The 27,252-nt window shown below is 34.5% G+C and overlaps 1 protein-coding gene across 1 annotated transcript in view; it reads right to left on the bottom strand.

Moving 5' to 3' along the window:
- The window catches only part of UNC13C (unc-13 homolog C), a 640,690-nt gene that overhangs the window by 135,434 nt on the left and 478,004 nt on the right, over positions 1 to 27,252 (bottom strand). Inside the window, exons 19-23 of the mRNA XM_054239666.2 lie at positions 20,372 to 20,498; positions 13,203 to 13,299; positions 12,415 to 12,558; positions 7,002 to 7,079; positions 2,549 to 2,626 (exon numbers count right to left, since the gene is read on the bottom strand). Of these exons, the coding sequence (XP_054095641.2) occupies positions 2,549 to 2,626; positions 7,002 to 7,079; positions 12,415 to 12,558; positions 13,203 to 13,299; positions 20,372 to 20,498 (524 nt within the window). The remainder of the gene's footprint in view (positions 1 to 2,548; positions 2,627 to 7,001; positions 7,080 to 12,414; positions 12,559 to 13,202; positions 13,300 to 20,371; positions 20,499 to 27,252) is intronic.

The following is a 27,252-nucleotide window of genomic DNA, read 5'->3' as shown; positions in this document are numbered from 1 at the left end:
GAAAATATCCCTTAGCAATACCAGTGAAGGTTTTATAAACAGTTACACTGAAAGGAAGAAACTAGAAATTTGGATTAGTAAACACTGTATAACTTTTAAAGGCTCCTGAACATGTCTGTATCAAGTGTTGTATATACTCCTCATATCAAAGGGTGAATTCTGTAATTTTCAATCAAATCCTTTTTCATCTTTTATAAAAGCCTCAAGTTAAGGAAAACATTTAGATACTATTAGGTTTATACAATAATATTCTAAGAACTCAGCTTATTGTTTTGAAATTCTGTTGCCTAGAGACCCCAGAGTAATCAGAAACTCTATCGTAATTCTCTATTAATTAAGCTTATATTTTCTGGGAGGATACAGGTTGCACTCAGACTTGAATGCAAGTCTTGTTTCCTCCTGACATTTCATCAATCTCTATACCAATGTTAATTGGCCCTACCTAAATCTTTGAACTGAAAATGGAAGATAATAAGCAAAACAATCTATGTATAGAGAGGAGAAAAAAACCATAATAAATAGGAAATCAGAGGAAAGGGTAAAGAGAAGGAAAGAAATGAAAAAAATACTTAAACATAAAAAATGAAAGAAGAAGATTACATTGTTAGAAGCTAAACATTCACTTTATTTCACTGATTTATTTAAGTTTTCTTCTTCAATTGTGTCTAAGGAGTTTAGCAAATAGACCTTGCAAGAGTTCTAAAGGGAGAAGGCACCAAACTTGGTATTTCTGTCTTCACTATTTGGTTCAATAAGAAGAGGAGTTACATGGTTTAGCCATATATTTGAAATGAAATGTATAGTATGAAACCTGTATATTGCAAACCAGTAATTTTATCTGAAATAAGGAATTCATTTTTCTTTATTGGTGAAAAAGCCACTCTATAACATTTTTAGTTAGCAGGTGACTTGGTCCATACAGTTTCCTTTAATTACAGGTCTGATTTGTCTGGTTAAATTCAGTTCAGCAATATGTTATTCACATTAGGGTTCAAATACAGAATAGTGATGAAATAGCGTAAGTAGCATAAGGTGACATCTGTGGAAATACGACATTTTAAATATAACTTTATTCTTAAATGATTTGTGGGCTTTAAAATTCACAGAAAGGAGACAGTATTTCCCACATGAAATCAGTAATTTCTTCATCACTTTTCTAAATGCTAAGTAGTCTTCGAGTCTGCATATAAGATATCAGTAAAATGGAAAAGGAAATCTCATCTTATGATCCTTAATTGGTTATGCTCATCTAATTCAGCAGAAGAATTTTAAAATAAGATCAATGCCCTCAAACCTTACATAAAGCATTAACACACTTTAAAGAATGAGGCCTTATTTTATACAAATAAAACTGAAATTGCAATAAAGGCACAGTTCATAAAAGTTCGTTTTTTTTTTAAAACCTGTGTGATTTTTGCATCATCATATGAGTTTTCTAGTGCTGCTCAATTGTAGAACGCTAAATAGCAAGTTCATTTTTCAAAATACTGAAAAGGAAAAAGACATTGGGGGAATTATAAAAACATCTCCTTGGTAACCCTAAAGCAAAATCACATGGGAAGAGGCCAATTTTAAAAGAAATATTTGTAGTCACATAAATTTAGGAATAAAAGGGATATTTACTTTGAAATGCATCCTAGCATTATGCACATCTCAGAAACTTTCCCACAGGAAGGAACAATGTAAACCAATCTTAAGCAGAAATAACTACCTACATATTCTTGAGATAGCTGCCCTTGAGATTGTTTCAAGGGGAGAATCCCTGCTTCATGACCCTCCCTCTTGACACCTTCTCCAGTCCTCAACTCCGGGATGCTTAGGTCAGTTTATGAAAAAAAAAAAAAAAAAAAAAAAAAAAAGACTGTGGCAGGCAGGTAGACGCAGGTGCATAGGTGCATAGCTAGTATTTCACTGTCTGTCTGTTCCAAACAAGCAAATGGGAATAAGTAGAAAATGCAATGGTCTTCAGGTATGGAGTGAGAGTTGGAGGGAACAGCCAGGTAATGGATAAGATGCTTACTATCACAAACCTCATAAAAGAATCTTTCTCCTTCTTTCTTCTGCTCATGGAATTGCAAGTCATAGATGTTGGACAAAGACATGACACATTACAGACACAGCACACAACACATTTTGACAGCACTTTCTTGATGTGAAAAATAAACAAACCAATAGTGCTACAAAGCATATTTCAGAACAAACATTGATATCAAACTGACATTGTACAAGGTGGTAAAAAACACAATTTGTGGAACTTTACAAATCATTAGCATACAAATACATATGTGTGTACATATGACTACACACACAAACACATACATGCACACACATAAGACCAAATGACTCCCATTTACACTCCTAATGTATTTACTAAAGTATTCTGTTGTGGATAATAATCATTTTAGTTGTTAATGATATTTTAGATTATAATTTCCTGTTCTTAGCTAAACCATGTAAAAACTTGATTAAGACACTTTCATAGCAAGAGATATGCTGCTAATAATCTCTAAGTAGGTTTTTAGCAAACGTAGGAGAAAAAGATACCCACCTCTTTCCCTCCCATGGATTCAAACATTTTCTCCAGCTGGACCCGCAATTGTTGAATATTGTTCATCAAGATACAGGGCTTTAAATATAAAAAAAAGAAAGACTATTATGAGCAATCTTTTTTATATAAAATTACTGAATGAGTTGAACTTATAAATGGTTGAAAACAGGTATCTTTGATTACTCTTATATTTGATATATATAATAATTTTGCAATTTCACCATTATAGTTTGTAACAGTTAAGAATAGAAATAGTAAAATATAATGCCACATTGGGGAATGAAATTTAATAACATAGTCAGAAAATAAACCATGGAGACTTGCTGCTAAAGTTTCCTTTATCTTTAACATTGTAACATTTCATACTTAGAAAGTAAGCACATTTTTTATTTTCACAGATTTACTTTTAGAAAAAGGTTAGCTTAAATTCATCTGTTATTTTACTGTTTAAGAAAACAAAAGCATGTGAATTTAATGCGAAAACATCTAAAAAATGAACTTAAATAGATGTTCATGCTACAGATGAAGACTGCACACTGGTATTCAAAGCCTTTTGCTTCTGGCTTTAATCCGTGTTTCTCTTCTCACTTTCCTCTTTGCTTATTTGACTCATAACCAGCATTCAGCTTAGAGTGCTCCTTTTTTCCTGGACTTATCTTATCATTCACTTGGCATTTATTTCATATTGCTTTGCATTTAAGTGCTTTTCACTCTCACCAGCCAACCTTAAATATATTGTACATGCTGCTGTGTCTCTTTCTGCTTTTCTTACTCACAAACTACTGCACAGTGGTGTACATATAATACGTGCTTAGAAAATCCTTCTCCAGTTGTTTTCAAGGAGCCGGAAATATAACAACAACAAAGATGTAAAGCTTTGTGGCAGGTCTGGATGTGAACGTAGGATAGGAAAAATTAATTCATAATTAGAAAAGAATTCATAATAGTTATAGAATCATTTAATCTTTGCTGTATCTGATTCCTAAGAGCCAGTATATTGGAGGAAAACAGATAAAGAAAGAGAAACAGACAAAAAAAAAAAAGGAAAATGGATGTATCTTCCAAGCTGCTGGGAAATAAGCCAATAACCAGAGTCATGCAAAGGACTCAAGGGATGTCAGAGAGGTGTTAGCTCTTATCAGTGGAAAGATTTTATTATTACTTTAGCCACATTACTGATCTTTGAAAAACTTTCTACTTGACTCTTAAAGTGACCATATCATCATTTTGATTTATGCAAACAATTTAAAAATCCCTTTTTGTTCCCTAGATTCCAGTCACTTAAGTACTTTATTTTGAAACACAGATATCTGAGATTTATCCCCCAAAGATTCCATTTTAATTAGCTAAATCAAATGTTCCACAAATGATTCTGATCTATAGCCATCATTGTGTACTATTTGATCTGGGCTTAGTCGTTTCCATAGTGGGTATTGCTAAATTTTCAGAGGATTCAGCATCTTGACTATAAACTAAGCCAATAGACTATATTTTCACTAGGAGATAGGATCACGGGTATTTATTTTTAATTGCAGAAGGGGAAGATTTGGTGTGAATCTGGGCAGTCCTACTAGGGAGAAATCCAAGGTCAAAGTAAAACCATGACTTAGAATGAGAAGCAGAAAGACTACACAGGTGAGGGGTTTTTATTACCTTATTTCCCATGGGTCTGAGTTCACTTGATAGACTCTTCTTAGATTATTCAATATTAACATTCGAGCTAATCTTTATTGGCACATATACCACGACCCTAGTATCAGCTTTATAAATAAAGGCCAGCTGCCAACTCCTCTTACCATGATGATTTCTGATGAAAAAGAGCTACTGAGAATAAAATAAACATAGACAGTTGGGCTAACTAGACATGGATTGCTATTGATCCCCAGTAAGACCACAGAGAAAAAAAAGAAATGCGGTTATCTAGAGGGAGACAAAAATAAATATGAGACTCTCCCCTTTCATTAAGCTTTCCCTGACCTTGAAATGTTCAAAGTTCAATTTTACTAAATCAATTCATCAAACGCCTACTGGGGGAACAGATTACACAAATACACCTTAAATTTAATCATGAAAGTTTTTACTTTCAACAACTTCATAGTAAATAAAATAAAGAAACTGACAACAAAGAAAACATTACTCTAAATCAGGGATATTGCTTTTTGAGGAGTTTAGGAAGATAAAACAATCTATGTTAAAGTCAATTTGGAACTTCTTATTTTTATATGTTTACTTTTTCCCTAAAAATATAATAATCTTTAATTTTATCTCAATCTGGAACAAAGGTAGGAAACTGAAACATGAGGAATGTGAAAGTTTTGTTCAGACTAGGGATATTTCCATATGGCCAAAGTGTTTCTGAGTTTAAAAATATTTTAAAAAATTATTCAAAATAAAAGTAATTCTAATTCAGATTGTGATGTCTTGCTATATTTGGGAATGTGAAATAAAATAAACAAAAATGCTTTGACCGATTTCTAATTTAAAATGTCACAGGGGAAAAAATTATTCTGACATATTTTATTTAACTCTGGTCTTTAATTCTGAACCCAGAGAACTGTAATGTTATGGCCATATCTTTTTTGTTTTTATTTTGAGATGGAGTTTCGCTCTTTTTTGCCCTGGCTGGAGTGCAATGGTGAAGTCTTGGCTCACTGCAACCTCTGCCTCTCGGGTTCAAGCAATTCTTCTGCTTCTGCCTCCCAAGTAGCAGGGATTACAGGTACATGCCACCATGGCCACCTAATTTTGTACTTTTAGTAGACAGGGGGTTTCACCATGTTGGCCAGGCTGGTCTTGAACTCCTGACCTCAGGTTATCCACCCACCTCAGCTTCCCAAACTGCTGGAATTACAGGCGTGAGCCACTGTGTTGGCCTATGTTATGGTCACATCTTAAATGATGTCTATCTTTAGATATTTCTAACTCAATTTGCAGATAATATAGATATGTTACCATAGATACACTGAAACATGCACAACTTTCAATGGTCTTGGTATTGAAATCTGATATTGAAATAATTATAAATAAGTATCTGTAATAACAACCATATATACCTATGGAAATGTACAAAAGCACTTGAATTTGCCTTGAATGAAAACATAAGCCAAGCAACCAAGTGATATTCTTTTATAAAAGCTGAAATGATACTTGACATTTAAGCAATAGTGTATAACGTTGGTCAAAATGTCAGTAATTATGGAAGAAAAGCACTGAGGGAAGGAAAAGGAAGCTCCTGTGCTGTGATATTTGAAGGGCTTTTGTTTCTTTTTATAAACATTTAATTTTTAAAAGCATACAACCTACAGAAAGAGTACATAGAATAATATAATAAATATTGGGTTATGATTTTTATCTCAGTGTTCATTAAATGTAAAATGTAATATAGAATGTTAATACACAAAGTGGAACTCTGCAGGGGCTTTTAAAAACTAACTTTCCTTTCTGAATGTCAGGAATTAGCCTTAGAAGTTCATAGCCACCTTTCAAAATCTTCAACTTGGCTGTCCTAATATAAACAGGATCTTTTGCGAAATTATCAGGTACTGTTTTGATTTTCAATATAACACTTAAGACATGTATTATTCTTTAATTAGAAATAATATGCTTTCAATAAATAAACACTCTATATTGCTTTTTGAGTATTTATAATCAATCAGTGAGGTTTCAGGGAGAAGACTAGTAACATTCTTTAAAATAATTTAGATTCACCTGATAGTGAAACTGATTTCTTGAGGGGGAAAACCTGGTTTTCCTTTTCTTTAAAAAAAAAACTTATACTCACTTTTAAACATTTTTTTTGAGAGCTACTGTTTTTCAAAATGTTTACAATGCTGCCAACATATTAATCCCAATACCACAGATTGAATAAAAAAGCTTTCACCTTCCATTACAAAATAAATCTCACTATATTTCAAATGCCTTTATCTTGTTTCTTTTTATGCCTTTTATTAAGTTGCAATACTAGTTTGAATTTTATAAATATTTCCTGAATCATCTAAAAAAGCTATTTTAATAATTCAGAATAGAAATCAGCATTGTTCCATACCTTAACCTTCTCAAATTATTTGAAAACTGAAAGACTAAATTACACTTATTTTAGTATTAGTGCCAAAAGGGAACTAGTTGGTTCCAAAACTCATCTAATTTTTAAGTCCCTTGTTTCTCTCAGCTCCAGTATTATATGAGTATGTGAATCTTCAAATATTTATGCTAGTCTTGGTCCTTATCTACGTGGAAAACCACAAGTTGTCTGGCATCGAGACACTCTCAACCTTCCTGTGAATCCTGTATTAAAACCAGTTCAAGAACTCTGGAGAAGTTTTCAACTTCTTAAGCTCCTTGTTTCTTATTATCCTATGTGAAAACTGAAAGTAAACAATTTCTCTCACTTACTCATACTTTGGAGAAGTAAATCTCAACTGAGAGATATTTGAAAGTAGAGAATTTTACTTACCACATTTTCTTTATCACAATATGAACTGAAATCACTTGAAACAATTGCAGCATACTGGAGCAGCACTTTGTTGATAGTCTAAGAAAGAAAACATTGTGAACTTTACTCAGGTAAGTATGTAGTTTACAGGTACGCTGTAAAGTTTAATCCTAAATTACCTTCTTGCTGTCTTTTTCATCTTAGTTTGCCATTTTCTTTCTCTCTCTAATAACTATTTCTGAGCCTAAGAATGGCTTCTGCTTTCATTAATTATGCAAAACAGTGAAAAATGAGCCACGTTAATTAAACTTTATTTCAATTATTTAAACATGCGTTAATGAGTTTGTACCCTACTGCTTTTATACATAGATTAAATTATCATAAGCCAAATGTAGACATGATTTTCTTAGAAGAGATAAGGCAACAATAGTAGTAGAAATGTCATCTCTTTTTATAGAAAAGTAAAAACAAGGCTGGGTGAAGTGGCTCATGCTTGTAATCCCGGCACTTTGGGCGGAGGTGGGTGGATTATGAGGTCAGAAGTTCAAGACCAGCCTGGCCAAGATGGTGAAACCTCATCTCTACTAAAAATACAACAAATTAGCGAGGCACAGTGACAGGCTCCTGTAATCCCAGCTACTCAGAAGGCTGAGGCAGGAGAATTGCTTGAATCCAGGTGGCAGAGGTTGCAGTGAGCCGATATCATGCCACTGCACTCCAGCCTGGGCGATAGGGTGAGACTCCGTCTCAAAAAAAGAAAACTAAAGACAAAAAAGCTTTAATTTTCTTTTTTGTACAACATATGTCTGAATTTTCTTAGTGGCTCAAAATCAGCTGAGGGAGACACTCCAAAGAGTTAAACTGAAGAAGAGACGTTTAATTTATAAACCTGAATTCATCAAATTGACTATAAACTTGCGTTACACACTTTGAAAACCACAACGAAAACCTAAAATGTGAGATAACACGCGGACAGAAAATTGATACTTTGTTGAAGTACACAGTAATGTGAAAATATGCAGCAACTTAAATAGAAAGTTGGCCTTGGAAAATATAAAATCTTATCAAGGAGCAGAACAATAAATCCTGGTAAAGAGATGTCTGATCAGACTGAATTATCCTCCAAATGTGTCTCTTCAAATTTTACTTAGGACACAATGCTGAATTACTTTGGACTTACCTATGAAATACTTATTTGTTTGTACATATGAACACCACTCTCGATTTACAGGTTCTTGATGACCTTATAAACTTGAAGAATCATTATATTGTATTGCATACACAAATACATATAAACACAAACCATAAACCTGACTTTAGGCAGTTGTTGTAATTCAGACATTGTAACTTGCTTAAGGTAAAGTTTGGGCTGCATGAAAATCCTCTACAACTCAGTGCCATATGAAATTTTCAAATTCTTATGATTCTGATTCCCCTACATCCTTCAGCCACTGGATGACATGCTGAACAGCCTCGCTTTTGTTTTGTTTTTGTCATTTTCTAAAGAAGAAAAAGGAAGCTCGATACCCTTTACAACCATTCTCGAAGTATATCCTATGATCGACAGCTTGATTCTATTTCATAGGAAAACCCCAGTCCCTTGAATTTATGCTTACAGACAAGGAATCCTGGGATCTCACATGTACTAGCCTATAAATGCCAATGGTTAGCAAGCCAGAATGAGCTGCAGGTAAGAAAAGTTCAGTCACATAGAATATAGCTTAAAGCTGTGTGCCTATGAGTCGAAGTACACTTCTGTGATAACTCCCATCTTTACTAAGTACAATGTACACTTGAATGAGAGTGTGCAATGTACATTTTGCAGGTAACTTCAATTTCATTCTACTTTTTTCAGCTAAGTAAGCCACTGCCACACAATAGTTCCTTAATATTAATAAGCTGTTGCTTATGACATGCCTAACTTACTGGTTCTCACAATGGAGTTCTGGAATCAGCAGCATTATAAGCATCACTTGGGAACTTGTTGGACATACAAATTATCTGGTCCTGTCCTAAATTACTAAGTCAGAAATGCTAGAGGTGGGCCCCAGCTGTCTGGGTTTTAAAAAGTCTAAGGTAATTCTGATGCATACAAAGTTTGAGAACCACTATCTTAACGAATGCAGGGAGAGTGGAGGTAACTCTTGAGAGGGAAGCAGTGATGGAAGGGGCACCTGGCAAGGCCTGGAAGATAGGAATTCTGGGTCGGTGAGCTTAGGTCCTGATTTTACCTTTGGGGAACTACTGGTCTTCAGAAGAGAGCATAGTGCAGAGAGAGACAACAAACAGCCTAGCAGAGGTGGTTGCATCTTGTTCTAAAGAAATAGTCAAGAAGAGCAGAGGGCTCTTTTATAGATGCATATAAAGAGCTGCTATTCAAAGAGTTCCAGATTAAATAACATGAAATTCTAATAGGAGTGTGGCAATACAGAGAGTGATTCTGCTGCATTTAAAGGATCAGACAGGGTGACTAAAATATCTTTCAGCTACAATCAGTTCTGATTTGACATGCAGCTACTGGTGGAGCATAGAGTGGGATGGCCATCAATTACTCAGACGATGGCTTTGTGGTTTTCTGAGCTAATGCCACCCTGTTAGGAGTAGGCTAAATACCTTGTCAACACTTCCAGTTGTGTTACATCTAGTGTATTGCTCTTATGATCAGTAAGATTTTAAGAAGTGTGGTTCAAAATCCATCTTTTCATTTGCATTTTATGCATGGAACACTGCAGTATTAGAACAACACAAGGCAGGCAAGAAAATTGTCATATTGGTTCAGCCACATTAGAAAGGTGACTTCACTGATTGATGTAATGTATTTTAACACATCCACCATAAGTTAGGGTCTTCCATTTCTGCCACCACAATTGCCCAGGCTTGACCTTAAGGGTAAAAATTTGGAGATTCTATTCTCCAAATTTCTAACTTAACTCTGATCACATCAGAATGAGAAGGGAGTATAGTTTAGGGTTTGAAAGGATTCTATCCATATCATCTCTAGTTGGGTGCCTTATTTCAACTATTTAAACGTTTTTGGTCTGTTTCATCATGGATGAAAATTAGGGAAAATAATAGTACCCATTTAATTAGACAGTCGTGAAGAATAAGAAAATGTATTAAGTGATTAGCATATAATAGTGCTCAATAAATCATTATTATTTTTTAAAATTAGAGTTATGTTCCCAGAGAACAAGGAATAGAAATATGTGTGCATCATTTACCACAGTGTCTCCGGCACCTGGCAAACAGCCAGACTCATACCCAGGACTCAATATTTGTTGATCTCTTTTTAAGCAATATTAAAAATATCATTACTTCATATCTCTTTTTAAAATTAAATTACCCACACTTGTCAAGAGCAGCAGTACAGTCACAGGAATATTGACTACTCATGTGCCCATTTTATCACTCATCACAGCTTCTGAAAGTTCTTGATATGAAATTTGAAGCATCTTGTTTGGTACCTTTTCCACTCTTAAATACTGTTTAGTAAGAATAAATTGTCCCTTTAAATCCCATTTTAAAATGCAAAATCTTTGAAATGTTTACAGATGTAATTAATATAGCTTATCTCCATGAGATTGTTTAAATCAACATAAAACCCATAAAGATAATGGGATTTTAGTATATTTTGATATAAGAATCCCAATCCTGAGAAGGGTAGAGTTTTCAAGACTAAAGTCACATCTGATGAAATAAAAACAAATTCCAATAGTTTGCAGTTCTTGTGAAATGGCTAATTAGAGTAAAGAAACCATTTTTATCTATTTTGTTACATAAAATACAAATTATAGATAGAAAGGCTGATAATAGTAAAATAGATTAGACTGATTTGACTTATTGTTATATTGATATACTGTTATATTGTTATATAAATTGATTTTGCTTTTTATTCGTTATTCTGTATAGCAAGACACTGCAAGAGTTAAAAAGAGAAATGATGGCAAGAGTTCTTTAAATCATTCTGATGAAACAGAATTTCTTTTTCAGTGAAAATTACAATATTCGTTTTTTCCAGAAAATGCTTCTCATTGTTCTTACATTATTTTCTTTTGATAATTGGATATTATTGAATTTGCATGGATTAAAAGTGTTTTACTTGATTGATACTTTTTTATTGCGCCAATAAAAGCACACATCTCCTCAATGAAACATGAAAACTGATTCTTTTCTTTTGCTGCAGAGAATGTGTTTTCCTGAGTGTGATTCTCATTTGACCTTCCTTGTGACCTCCCACCTTTTTATACTTCTATTCAGTACACTTGGTTATAGCCCAGCATGCTTACTGTGGCTAAGTTCAGTTTTACAGCTGAAGAAAAGTCAGAGCTACAAGGGGTGGAGAGCTGGCTGGGGCCCAGGGTCCAGGAATCTCAGTTCAGCATTCCTTGCACTCTGTTACAGTGTGATCTTGTCTCCTAACTTACGTAACCTACATGCCTGACTACTCTCAGCGGTGAATTCTAGTTACTTTTCTAATATTGGGTACAATTATTATATGTTACTAAATATATTTACCTAAATATATTAACCCTGAGATTTTAAAATTCTCATATGATCCTGCTTCCCCTGCATCCTACAGAATTCCAAGAATAGTACATGACATACTTTTTCAAACACTATCCCTAATGACCCCATTTCATTCTTTTTTTGGCATTCACCCAAACACAGCTGCTCATCAAGAAAAGACTCAGAATTTTTAGAATTATTCTCCTTCAGATTTCACTACATTGGGAAATTAGAATCATCTAAGGGGACTAATAAAGACATCTCTAAGAATAATTTAAATGAATGAAATTTGGCTGTTATTTAATATTTTAAAAAGTGTGAGGTTAGTCTTCCTAATTAATAAAGACTTGAGATCAGAATGTTTCATGGCAAATAAATATAATACAGTTTAGCGTCTGTCAGTCTCTGTGTGTCTTTCTATCTATCTGTCTGTCCATTTATCTATCCATTCATCCATCCATCCATGCTCTGTGCCTCCTTCAACTTCTGAGATGCTCTGATTTCAGCATTTGACTTTGTCATAGTTGTTTATAGCTTTGGCCCTTCCATACAAGTTTTTTGAGGCCATATTATGCTTAGTCATGACTATATCTTTCAAGGTGTCTTACAATGTGTGTGAGTGAGGCTTATCAGCAACCACTTGTTGAATGAACAGCCTAAAACCTCAGTCATCATTCAATACGTGGAATCAGACTTATATTTAGATCAGCCAGACGTAGAACTGTGAACATAGTTTCCCTAAATTACTATGTTTATCATGTTACCACCCTGCATGAGAATCAGACTAGAATCTTGGAAACAACTGAACTGACAGAATTACAAATAAATTAAGGTAGGAGTGCCAGAGAAGACTAATATCACAAAATAACAACATTTTTTCAGATTGCTGCAGACCCAGAAAAAAAATGACTCATTTTATTTAACCCACCTTTGCAAATCTTCTCATTAAGTGAGATAAGGCTTCAGGATTGGGGCATTCCAGTTTCTTAATAATCTCAAAGCTTTGATTCAGCTGAGCAAAGACATCAACCACCGAGCAAGAAAAGAGGGCATGATCAGATGTCTGCTGGAACTGTGGGGAGAGGAGGTGAAACCAGCCCAAACAGTACATTAGAGGGGCAATGGAAACATTCTCATTATTTCCCATAACAACTGAATCTCCGATATTCCAATATGTACATTTTCCACTAATAAAATGCTTACCCACTTTAAAATCATTTATCTCCTTTTCTAGAAAGTGTAGTTGAACTAATGATGGGGCAAGCTATTGCTAATTGGTTTTTCCACTGCTGAATTGAGGAACTGGTTCTTTTGTATTTCATTTTCCCCACAGGCAATAGATTAGCTTAGCAAGCCTGCTATAACTCAAGATTTTGGAAGTTGCTGCAGAAGGACTGGGATCTGCTCCTAATCTAGAAATCCTGGAAAAGTTCCAGGACAACAAAGATGTTTTATACAAGCTTACGGAACCTGTAGATTCAGATTAATGTAAGAATTAAAGAAAACCTTGGGGAAAATAGGTGACTGGATTTTTTTCTTAAATAAATTTAAGCAAGTTTCTAGTTTTCTGATCAGACCACAGAAATTGTATTTTAAATTAACTTTGGTCATTGGGAAATGGAAACAATTAATAACAATGACTTTGATGATTCCCATTAGGTTAAAACAAATGATGTGACTGAATCATGACAATGAACATTCTTAATTTAAACTCACTCCATCTTTTTTGTCTCTTCCCAGTGCTCCATGAAGGAATTCCATTGACACATCTTCATTTTCATCTAGCCACTGCATGACAAAAGGTTCAAACCACCTATAAAAAATTAAAAATGTTACATACCACAAAGGACATCATTCACATGCAATTAACAGGAATTACGCTCTTTTTGCATAGGAGAGTAATTCAGAATCAATAATCTCCTTTCATTCTCTCTTGCAGTTTTGCTTCCTTAGAGACCTTTACCTGTTCTCCATCAAATCAATCCCCTTCTCTGTACCTTCAACCTCTCCCTCTTTCTTGGTTCTTCTCATGCTGCCTCAATTATGCTTAATTCCCTATAGTTACTATGTAATTCCCTTCAAAATTCAAACTCTTGTGAAATGTAGACCTTGTGTGCTCTCTTCCCTATCAACCCATTTCCTCATTTCTTAATTTTTTGCCATGGAACTTCTACCCATTCCCACGACTCTGTAACTGATCCTGGGTGCTTACCTTGGACTTCATAGTTATGATTTATAATCCATGGACAATTGGTTTTTGCAAATGGTTTAAGATAATTTTTTTCTCCTTTCTGAGTGTCCATTCCTTTTTCTGTATGTATGCCCAGATGATCTAGCACCATTTATTTAGAATGCCATTTATTCCTCACTGCATTTGCATCTTTGATGCAAATTAGGTCATGCCATACATGTGAATTTGGTCTCTGAACTATTTTGTTCCCTTGGTTCATTTGTTATGCACTGATATGGTTTGGATCTGTGTCCCCACCAAATCTCATGTCAAACTGTAATCCTCAGTGTTGGGAGGTGCGGCCCGGGAGGAGGTAGTTTGACCATGCAGGTGTTCTTGAGATAGTATGTGAGTTGTTATGGCATCTGGTTGTTTAAAAGTGTGCAGCACCTCCCGCCTCACTTTCTCTTATTCCTGCTCCCACTATGTGAGATGCTCTGCTCCCCCTTTGCTTTCTGCCATGACTGAAAGCCTCCTGGCGACTTCCCAGAAGCAGACACCACTATGCTTCTTGTACAGCCTGCAGAACTGTGAGCCAATTAAATCTACTTCCTTTTTTTTTTAACTAGACTCACGTATTTCTTTAGAGCAGTGTGAGAACGGTTAGAGAAATACATTAACATGACACTATCTTAACAATGCTCTTATAAGATAATTGATAATGCAGTTCTCCAGTTTGTAGATTGCCTTTGAATTTTTAATCACTTTGCATTTCTACATGCATTTTAAAAATCTTGTCAATTTGCACAAAAATATCTTTTGGAATTTACATAGGGTTGCACTGAAACTGTAGGTCCATATGAGGAGAATTACTACCTTTAAAATAATGCATTTTTAGGGAATGTTACATATTTAATTTAGTTTATCTTAAATTTCTCTCATAGCATTTTGTAGTTGCTTGAAAAGATGGCTTGTACACCATTCATCACATTTATATCTGGTGGTATTAATATTATCTAAATAGCACAGTTTATATATATAATCTTCTAATTGTGGCTATAACACAGAAATTTAATGAACTTTTAAATAGTCCACATCTACTTTTAAAATTCTATTTCAAACAAGTTATGAATTTTCATCTACTTCCTGTCTTAGCTGCATTCTACAAAATTGGATATGCCATATTTTATGAGCACTTAATTCAAAATAATTTGTAATTTTTACCATGATTTCTTTTTCCACTTGTATGTATTCAGAATATCCTGCTGAATTTCTGTATTTAGTTATCTAATTATATTCTTGGATTTGATTTGTGTCTCAATTCCACAGTGGTAAAGAATATATAGTACATGATTTCCCTCCTTAAAATGTATTAGTTTCGTTTTACAGCTCAGGAGACAGTCTATTTTGATAAATGTACCATGTGTACATAATAACAATATGTATTTTATCATTTTTGTTTATAAATTTTATATCAGTGTTCTTGTGTGTAAGCATTGTCAATGAAAAATTGTGGAACATCTGGATGGTCAGATATAGATATAGAAATACAGATACCTGTATAGATAGATAGATATAGATAGATAGATAGATAGATAGATAGATAGATAGATATGTTTTATTCATATTGTTCAAACTCCATGGTTCTCACTATTTTTTGGGATCTGATTTTTCAGTTCATTGCTGAAGAAGCATAATCTCCAATAGTCATTTAGTCCTGCTGTCTGGTAGCTTTTAATTTTTTGATGAATGTTATATATTGCTCATGAATAGCTGTGGACCTTTGATCTATACAATGCTGGGTTTTAGGTTGGTCAATTTCCAGTTTGCCATTATTTTTAGGGTAGAGACCTTCAAAGATCTCACCTGAAAGTCTGGAGTGTTTATAATGTTCCTTCTCATTTTTTTGTGCACAACGTATGATTCCATTTATATAAAGTATAAAAATCTATAAAACGAATCTATGCATCAGATGGTGGTTACTGCTGAAACAAAAGGAGAGGCTGTTACTGTAAGTAGGTACAAAGGGGATCAGCCTTGGCCTCTAACATTTGTCCCTTCAGCACTATGAGACTGCTAAAGTCTCTACTTAGTTCCAAATCTCTTAGTGGCCACTTTCTACTTGATTTTTTCTGCCCCAATCTCAACACATAGGCAAATTAGGCATCAGAAAATGCCTTCAGTGGGAACTGCCTGTAGAATGTTGTGCTCATATTTCTTTTCTTAATGCTACATAAAAAAATATGTTGTGCTCATATCTCTGTAGTTTCCTTTTCTCTGGGATGTTGGTCTCACAAACCCAAGCAGTCTTCATAGCTCCATCACTCATACTGTTTCTCCAGTCCAGGGAGACAGCTGTAAACTGAGCTATTGTTGGCTGTTTGCTCTGCAAACCCTGTATCACAAACTGGCAGATGTATGGAGGTGAAGAAGATGGGAGAGAAGATGTGACAAACTATAGGACTCACCTTAGTGCATTTCTCTTTTCTCAGGTATCTTAGATTCTCAAGTCCTGGTTGCCTTTGTTGTCTTCCTGATGCTGTTTAATTTTATTTAGCTTTTTAAGTTGGCCATCAGAGAACATATTAGTCTGATTTTAGTTTAGTGTAAGTTCTCTAGACAAAGCCCATAGCAGAAGTGTCTGGCAAATAGCTCCTGTGTTTTAATTCCTTATTCCTGACCAATGACTCTACCAACAACTTAGGCATACAGACTTCATGTTTAACTCTTTCCTCTTTCTTATTTTTTAAACTTTTTCATTTCAATAGGCTTTTAGGGGGGAACATATGGTATTTGGTTACATGAATAAGTTCTTTATAGGCTATTTCTAAGATTTTGGTGCACCGATCATCCAAGCAGTGTATTCTGTACCCAGTGTGTAGTCTTTTATCCCTCACTCTGCTCCCTCCATTTCCCCCAAGTGCATTGTATCATTCTTATGCCTTCGCATACTCCTATCTGAGCTCTTATTTATGAGTGGAAACATATGTTTGGTTTTCCATTCCTGAGTTACCTCACTCATAATAATGGTATTCAATTCCCTCCTAGTTGCTATGAATGTCATTATTTCATTACTTTTTATGGTTGAATAGTATTTCATAGTGTGTATGTGTGTGTGTGTGTGTCTGTGTATGTGTATATTCATATATAAATATTATTTATGTATATACACTACTCATATATATATTTATATATGTAAATATATATAGAGATATCTCTATCCACTCGTTGATTGATGTGTATTTGGGCTGGTTCCATATTTCTGAAATTGTGAATTGTGCTGCTGTAAATATGTGCAAAGATCTTCTTTATATAATGACTTATTTCCCTCTGGGTACATACCCAGAAGTGGGATTGCTATATTAAATGGTAGATCTACTTTTAGTTCTTTGAGGAATTTTCACTTTTCCTCATTCTCTTAACTCCATATGTTTATAGTTGACAAATTCTGTAAATTCTCTCTTCAAAATTTATCTCCCATGTCTTCACCCTTTGCATACTTACTGCAATCACTCTATATTATCAGTATATCCTTTATTCAACATAATGACTGTAATTTTATTGTATTTATTTTAATTATGTTTTATTTAAAAAAAGAAATTGTATGTATTTATCAAGTTTAACATGTTGTTTTAAAATATATACACATTGTGGAGTGGCTAAATTGAAATAATTAACAAATGCATACTTAATATACTTATTTTTGTGGTGTGAACATGTAAAATATGTTCTCTTAGCAACATTACAGAATATAAACAGCATGGTAAAGGTACCAAAACAGATATATAAACCAATTGAACTGAACAGAGGCATCAGAAATAACACCACACATCTACAACCATCTGATCTTTGACAAACCTGACAAAAATAAGCAATGGGGAAATTTAAACTCCCTATTTAATAAATGGTGCTGGTAAAACTGGCTAGCTATATGCAGAAAACTGAAACTGGACCCATTCCTTACACTTTATCCAAAATTTAACTCAAAATGGATTAAAGACTTAAATGTAAGACCTAATACCATAAAAACCCTAGAACAAACCTAGATAATACCATTCAGGACATAGGCATGGGAAAAAACTTTATGACTAAAATACCAAAAGCAATGGTAACAAAAGCCAAAAGCCAGAATAGACAAATGGGATCTAATTAAACTAAAGAGCTTCTGCACAGCAAAATAAACTGTCATCAGAGTGAACTGGCAACCTACAGAATGGGAGAAAATTTTTGTAATCTATCCATCTGACAAAGGACTAATATCCAGAAGATACAAAGAACTTAAACAAACTTACAAGAAAAACAACCCCATCAAAAAGTGGGCAAAGTATATATACAGACTCTTCTCAGAAGACATTTATGGGCTTCGTGCGGTGGCTGACACCTGTAATCCCAGCACTTTGGGAAGCTAACGCAGGTGGATCATGAGGTCAAGAGATGGAGACCATTCTGACCAACATGGTGGAACTCAATCTCTACTAAAAATACAAAAAGTAAGCTGGGTGTGGTGGCACATGCCTGTAGTCCCATCTACGTGGGAGGCTGAGGCAGAAGAATCCCTTGAACCAGGGAGTTGGAGGTTGCAGTGAGCTAAGATTTCGCCAGTGCACTCCAGCCCAAAAACAGAGTGAGACTCTATCTCAGAAAAGAGAGAGAGAAAAAAAGAGGAAGACATTTATGCAGCCAACAAACACATGAAAACGGGTCATCATCACTGGTCATTAGAGAAATGCAAGTCAAAACCACAATGAGATACCATTTCACAGCAGTCAGAATGGTGATCATTAAAAAGCCAGGAAACAACAGATGCTGGAGAGGATGTGCAGAAACAGTAACACTTCTGTACTGTTGGTGGGAGTGTCAATTAGTTCAACCATTGTGAAAGACACTGTGGTAATTCCTCAAGGATCTAGAAGCAGAACTACCATTTGACCCAGCAATCCCATTACTGGGTATACACCCAAAGGATTATATGTCATTCTACTATAAAGACACATGCACATGTGTGTTTACTGTGGCACAGTTCACAATAGCCAAGACTTGGAACCAACCCAAATGCCCAACAATGATAGACTAGATAAAGAAAATGTGGTACATATACACCATGGAATACTATGCAGCCACAAAAAGGAAGAGTTCATGTTCTTTGCAGGACATGGGTGAAGCTGGAAACCATATTCTCAGCAAACTAACACAAGAAAAGGAAACCAAACACCGCATGTTCTCACTCATAAATGAGAGCTGAACAATGAGAACACATGGACACAGGGAAGGGAACATCACACACTGGTGATTGTCAGGGGGTTGGGGGCTAGGGGAGGGATAGCATTAGGAGAAATACCTAATGTAGATGATGGGTCGATAGGTACAGCAAACCACCATGGCACATGTATACCTATGTTACAAACCCGCACATTCTGCACGTTTCCCACAACTTAAAGTATAATGAAACTGAAGAATACACTAATTATAGTGACCCTGTGTATATTAGATCTCTTGAACTTATTCCTCCTACTTAGCTAAAATGTTGTATCCTTTGATCAAAATCTCACCAACACCCTATATCCAGTAGTATAGCATTTTTAAGTTATTCCACTATCCCACTACTTCTTACATACTTTGTAAGAGAAAAGTTGTATTAAAGGGCTGTTCTAATCTCACCAGCAAATCACTCATTACCTTCTAATTCTCCTCTCTGCCCTCCATTCCTTCCCTCTTATAACTCCTACAAAGCCTAATGAATGTGGTATAAGCTTCACAACATAGAAATATAGCTCAAAACTACTTTTCCTACATTATTTTTAAAAACATTACTTTCTACTAATTTTACACAAATAAAAATATTCCTCACTTCCTATGGATGATAGCTCATTTGTTCTTACCTTCATAATTATGCTCATAACTTTCATTATTATCATAATGCTTTCTCTCCCTTTTCTTTCTGCAACCTGGTCTCCACAAATATTGTGTGGAGTTCCCAAAACAGCAGTAAATTCTCTCTTCCATGAAACCCTATTGCACTTTGCTTATGTTTCTGAAATTAGCATGTATTTCATTTTGCCTTGCTTTATTATGATCTTTGAGTTCATCAGCGTCTCATAGAATATAAGTTCCTTTCTGGGTAGGATCCTGATCTTATTTTCTATTGCTCTACAGCACTTGCCACAGTGTCTGGCATAGGGAAGATCCCCTTCAATAGAATAAAATAGAACTCTAATACATATCAAATGCATAGTATTACATGTATCCTTGTGTGATTATAAATGTGTTTGAAAAAGGGATATTTATGAAAAAGTTCCCTGTTAGACAACTATTTCTACTTTAGACATACGAATTCCTAAGACAGTTGAAAGTTGGAATAAAAAAGAAAATGTGATTAAGTAGGTCAATATACAAGCACCAAACTTTCCCCCAAAAATCCGTGTTGTGATACTTTTACAGAAAATCATTCATTTCATCATGAGACTTATTATGTATTTGTCTTTGAGTCGAATATAATATCCAGGTAAGGCATACTTGAAATATGCAACACAACTCAATTAAATATGGTTTAAAGACATGCAAATCCTTTAGTGTCAACTTTATAACACAAACGTATTCATTCCAATGAAGATTATGAAGATTATGTGAAGAGGGTTTAGTGCTACACAATTCGGGTGTAACTTTATAGGATTGTGAATTTAGATCTGAGGCTGTGTGTGTGAAAATCACTACTTACAAGGAGTATTCAGGAACAGCATCCTTGAAGGCAGGAAGTTCGCGCACATATTCATTATAAAACCATTTCACTTTGAAATGCAAATTCATATAATCGGTGCTCTTGCATAACCGCTGCTTTTCATGTTCTATAACAGATAAGATCAAATATTTAATAAAGCTTGATTTGCCAACAATGCTGCTATGTTCCAATCTATTTTTATTAATAGAATTTCTAAAAGGAAGAAAGTAGTATAATAAAGGTAAAGGTATAATGAATTGCTAGAAGCAGACCTAAAATTTTATAAAATGCAGAAATAATTATAGGTCTCACATAGAATAGGTCAAGCAAAATAATTTCAATGTTCTAATGTGTCTTACTGAAAAATGTGAAAAGTCATATGTAGTTATAGAGTAATAACATACTAAAATTTCTCTATTTGCAAATTTTAATATTTTCACTGCTTTTAACTTGATGCAAAGTGACAGAAAGAATTAAAATTCTAAGCATGCATAAAACATGAGTCAGAAGCCATAATCATTGATTAATTAATATTGGAGATATGAAGTTACTAGATCACATTTCTGGCCTAGTTATTTACCACTTAAAGAATTAAAATAGTTAAAAAGGAGAGAAAATGTCTCTAACTTATAAGTCACATGATTTCTTCTTCATTCTGCAGATTTACCTAAAATTATCTTGCACCCCTTAGCTTTTTCGATTTATTTTTAGCAGTATCTTCTAATATGTGACATTCCTTTTTTCTCTCTTGCTCAAAAAATATAGCTTAACACTCTTGTTGACCTATTGTGATGTGGATATACAGTGCTGGAGAATAGAGACAAATAATCATGTTACTGAGCATGTTTTTCTCTGCTGTTTTTCCCTCCTTAATAATATTTGGCCAATTTTGGCTACAACTATAAACATAACCAAACCCAAAATATACATAACTATATCTAGGTTGAATGTGCTCTCTGAGAAGTTCTGCTTGAGGTTTGTGAGTCTTCTAAGAGCTTTAATTTATAGCAGAAACTTTCTATACTTTACATTCCAAGCTAAATTCTTAAAACACTATTTGAAGCAATTAGATTGTTACAGACAAATTAAAGGCATCCCTGCTTTTCAAAACCTGAATATAGAAAGACTAAAATCCCCATAGTGAACATAAGAGAGAACTCAACCCCAAATCACACATTTTCAAATGATTTGAACAAAGAGAAATTCAGACAAGTTCTAGAACAGAGAAGAGAGAAAGAGAGAGAGAGAGGGAGAGAGTGAAGGAGAGAAGCAAGGAGGGAGGAAAGGAGAAAGGAGAACATAAAGACATGTACTTACATAGAAACAAGTGATAATAAACTAATACTTCTAGGCCAAACTCCCAAACAAAATTTTAGTCAAGATGACATTTTGCTTTAGCTCCCTTCAAATTCATTTCACTCTTTTCACTGTTCAATGTAAACTCTCCCCTAGTCTCTCTCTTCAGATGTCCAGTTTCCCTGTGCTCTTTAAGAGAAAGCATTTACTTGATAAACTCAGTTAGAAATTTAACACAATACTACCCTGTAACACAGACAAATAGAGACCTTTGCTCTGGGACTGATTAACTTAGAAGATTCAAGTTATCACAAATATAGATTTATCATTTAATAGCTCTTGGGCTCCTCCTTCACTTGGAATCTTACACTTGCTGCTGGCACAGAACAAGCCAGAATACTGAACATTTCCTCTGGTGAGTAACACCACCTGCTCATATGATTAACACCCTCGAAGCCCCAGAGAAACATTTTGGACCATCTTTCCTCCTGTGTCCTAGAAACAAAAGGTGACCATGTCCAAACGCTACCAAAGTTTGCCCAGGTTGTACCATTGCTGACAACAGAAAGATACTGCTTTGGAGTGTGGGGAGAAATTTGTGCTCTGGAAGCACTTAGGTAAAATAAGGGGCAAACTAACTTGCCAAAATCTTCCTTTGGATAGCAGAAATGCAGTAGATTATTGCACAATAAAGCATTATTAACAAGCACCCACTTTCTTACTTCTCTTTGGTTCCACTGTATGCTTCTGAAGACACTCATAAATCACTGCAATACCATTAATCAAAACAGGTGCACATAATGGCCAGGAACTATGTTAAATAATTCATATTATTCTTAAGTTTGTTTGTATAAATTTCTATGTTAATATACATGAAGCCTAATACTACTTCTTTGCCAACTAGATGGCCATTTAATGTTAAAATTGTTAATAGTTTTATTTTATTTTTAAAATCTAGATATATGAGGTTTAACAACATTTTAGCTGTATTCAAATAATTCACCTTAGAAATGTATATCAAATATTCATAATTTGTACTTTGTTTTCATATGATTAAATATTTTGAGTACTTTAGAAAAAATTTCTGAAAACTGCATATAAACTGTATATGAGAACATGTACAGAGATAATTTTGTTTTAATTTTTGTATTTGAAAGTTTAAATTTCATTTTTTATAAACTATAGACTCAAATGTACGCTTTGAATACAGTAGCCTTTTCTTTTGTAATCCTTTAAATATTAAAAAGATGTGTAAACTGTGATTACAAAATAGGTATGTAGAGTTCAGAAAAAGTAAAGGTTGAAAAGAAAGAAGGAGAAAACATTTCAAAGTGAAGCTGTGCCTAAATTTTCAAAATAGAAAATAATGAGATCAAGCAGATATCACATGACTAGGCAAGGTATTGTTTGGACCACAATAAGTAAAATAGATTTGAAAATTTTTATTATAAGTACATAATTAGCAATTTTGCTAAAATAAAGGTGGGAAAGTGTATTTTCTGGTATGCATATATTTATTTAAAACTAAAAATATTACCAGTCTAAGCATAACACTCAAATATGCATATTGATAATTACACTTTAACTTTTCAATTTTTCTAGCTTTTGGCATCTTAAAATATACCGCTATTGTGTATTATTTTTATCATGTTTATATAAAGGTTTTTTTTTTTGCTAGGAAGTTAGAGCATGTATTATTTAAAAGTTTATTAGTTAGATTTATAAATTGTAACTATTTACGTCTATGGTCCATGGGTCTTCGTCTATGCTCTGGGCTCTGCAAAGGTTAGGAATAAGCCTGAATTAATGTGTTACTTCTTCCAAGAGTGTTTGCACATGAACAGAATGCTAAAGAAAAAGGCAACTCAGTTTCATTTAATACGAAAACATGTTTACTGTGTGTGTGTCTGTCTTGTCCCAGGTTACGTGAGGCATTGGGAATATAAATATGGGCATGATGATCTGAAGTGCATGGAGCTTAGGGAGGAAAGAGGATTTGTTAACATTCTATTCGATACAATATGGCAGGTGCCATATTCTCCACAGGTACAGGATGTTGTGGTCTCTTGGAGGAGATGAATTTAGTTGTACTTTGTGCCTTAAATGAACAATTTAGTAAGGAAATGATCTGCTGATAGTGGTATTCAGCAGGACAGAAGAATTTATGTCAAAAGAAACATATATAGAACAAGGTATTTTTCTTACTTAAATGGGATATGATTTAAGATGTGTGCATGTCTTCTGTGAAATCAGGTAACTGTGCTTCCAATTAAAACCTTAAGCTTTTTCTTTTCTCTCTACTCATGTTTTTAAATATTTTGGTGGTAAGTTTGGGTGAATGCTGAATTTATGTTGTGCCATTAGAAAAAAGCTTTCACCAGTCTCTGCCCCTTGCAATGCAGTAGCATTTACGCTTTGGAAAGCCGGTAAAGGCCCACAGTAGGTGGCTTTCTGGTCAGTTTTTCAGACAAGACCTTCAGTGTATTTGCTTTATTAACAGTGTATTAACTTATCTGTACTTCAATTTTCCATAACTGTAGAAGTTATTTCTTCATCCTTATTTGGCTGCTCTGCTCAGAACTTATAGATCTCCTCCAATTCGTCCTCCTGGACCCTGCAAACTCCCTACATTCCTCCAGTCTCTTCATTCCTGGTGATCCCACAAAGGCAACACTTCTGTCTAGTTTACTGCAGCCACACACAGGCAGACCACTTCTTCACTTTATGCATCTCCCTGGTGAGGACGGATATGGGAGAGGAGATAGGAAAGATACCTTGATCTTTCTAAAGAATTAAAACTAGCTTTATTCTTGGCTAGAGATTACTCATTCTAGTTCCTAAGAGTGTACCTGCTATGTAACTCTATCAGGGTTCTACCAGCCTCTACTGAAAAAAAAATTTTAGAAAAATTAATAATACTTTTCTCCTTACAAAGTTGCTTCTAAACCCATGGGAATTAATCTTTATCCCTTTATGCTATGTTTCTCTCATGCACAATCAACTAATATTTATTGTTTTCTGTGGACAGAAACAGGGGAGATCAGTATCTGTTTACTCATTCTGCCTGTTCAACAAAAGATTAATTGGGTTCTTTCATTCATTATGCACTTCAGCTGATATAATAAAAGATTTTCAATATATTGAGTTAATTGATGGTATAGGTCTGATCTCGAAGACAGTACAAATAAAAATGAAAAGAAATGATACACTTCTATATAATTAGATCTACATGTGATGTTTGCCCTTAAGTGGCAAATACTAAATACATTTTTGTTTGTTGGTTTGTTTTCAGTGACTTGTAGTACAGCAATTATCATAACCCCAGTATTCGTGGCAGGTTTAACTAACTGGTTACCAAACCATGTCCTTTTCCTCTGAGGCATACAAGCAGACTACATTTTCCAGGCTTCTTTGCTGTATGATTGAATTTGGGGCTTTGCTACATTACAACAAGATTTTCCAAGATTAAAACCCACTTACTAATTATCCTCCATAGTGCTCTGCTTTCTAATTTCCTGCCCCTTTCTTGTATATGTGTACATACATATAGATTATATAGACACACATACATTGAGGCTGTCTCTTTCCCTTGTTGGAACTTTATCAGTGTAACTCCAGCTGACTCCACTGTGAATTGATGTACCACTGTACAGAAAACCAGTTAATCAAATTAACCATTCATGTTAAGATAACTAAGTTCATGTTAAGGTAAAAGTAGATAGGCTTTGAATGGGGAATAATCATATAATTAAAACACATAGGCTTTGTGGATAGTCTGATAAATGTTTCACCTTCCTGTCATGCTTCTTTCACATTTGTGGTCTCTCAGTTACATTCTGGGTAGCATTCTGGGTAGTTATTGCCTCTTATGTGATTCTATAAAAAGTGACCTAATGAAACTCCACAGCTTCTGCACGGCAAAAGAAACAGTCACTAGAGTGGATCGGCAACCAACAGAATGGGAAAAAATTTTTGCAGTTTACCCATCTGACAAAGGGCTGATATCCAGAATTTACAAAGAACTCAAACAGATTTACAGGAAAAAAACAAACAAGCCCATTCAAAAGTGGGCAAAGGATATGAACAGATACTTTACGAAAGAAGACATATATGAGGCCAACAATCATATGAAAAAATGCTCATCGTCACTGGTCATCAGAGAGATGCAAATCAAAACCACATTGAGATACCATCTCACGCCAGTTAGAATGGCGATCATTAAAAAATCTGGAGACAACAGATGCTGGAGAGGATGTGGAGAAAAAGGAACACTTTTACACTGTTGGTGGGAGTGTAAATTAGTTCAACCATTGTGGAAGACAGTGTGGCGATTCCTCAAGGCCTTAGAAATAGAAATTCCATTTGACCCAGCAATCCCATTACTGGGTATATATCCAAAAGACTATAAATCGTTCTACTATAAGGACACATGTACACGAATGTTCATTGCAGCACTGTTTACAATAGCAAAGACCTGGAATCAACCCAAATGCCCATTGATAATAGACTGGATTGGAAAAATGTGGCACATATACACAATGGAATATTATGCAGCAATCAGAAATGATGAGTTTGTGTCGTTTGTAGGGACATGGATGAATCTGGAGAACATCATCCTCAGCAAACTGACACAAGAACAGAAAATGAAACACCGCATATTCTCACTCATAGGTGGGTGATGAAAAATGAGAACACATGGACACAGAAAGGGGAGTACTAAACACTGGGGTCTATTGGGGGGAAAAGGGGAGGGCCAGTGGGAGGGGGAGGTGGGAAGGGATAGCCTGGGGAGAAAAGCCAAATGTGGGTGAAGGGGAGAAGAAAAGAAAGCACACTGCCATGTGTGTACCTACGCAACTGTCTTGCATGCTCTGCTCATGTACCCCAAAACCTATAATCCAATAAAAAATTTAAAAAAAAATAAAAAGTGAGCTGTTATTGTTCCAAAAGCCAAGTGCCTGTTTTTCTTATGTGTTCATATATTTCTTCCATAATGAGTAATCACATATTATACAGGGACATTTAAAATAAACTACAATTATATCCTAATGCCTACCAAATTATCAATGTAAGATATTGTAATATCAAATTCAAAAATATACTTCAAACTACCTTCATTTCTGCTCAGATTATCTTCTGCTTAGTGGTAGACTGCATTGACAAAATGGCATCAATCTCATATGATGTGAATGACTCAGAATTTATTTAGCCATCAATCCTCCTACATTTTTAATTTTGGCAACAAAGATTTAGCTAGCTCATTAAATTTACAAAATAAAACATTTAATTAGTTTTCTAAGCTGCAGTATAATTTTGTGGAAAATTTAATCTTTGAATTTCAATGAGATATATGAATATTTTACCACCAGAATAAAAATGCTTCATTAAAATTGTACAAGGAGAAAGCCTGGCAATTTGGAAGAAGGTGACTGTTTTCTTTTAAATGGTTCTTACCAGCATTTACTTGACACTAATATACTTTCTTCAGAAAGTCAGTGTTCATGTATGATTTTCTTCTGTATAATGCAGAAAAGTTCATTTAGGTTTTGCTTTACATGATAGGAATGGTATATTCTTGACCCATT

This window comes from Callithrix jacchus, chromosome 8 (assembly GCF_049354715.1).
Source record: "Callithrix jacchus isolate 240 chromosome 8, calJac240_pri, whole genome shotgun sequence".
In the NCBI taxonomy this organism is placed as follows: Eukaryota; Metazoa; Chordata; class Mammalia; order Primates; family Cebidae; genus Callithrix; species Callithrix jacchus.
Note: the sequence above shows the minus strand (reverse complement) of the source record. Positions and strands in the feature narration are given on the sequence as shown.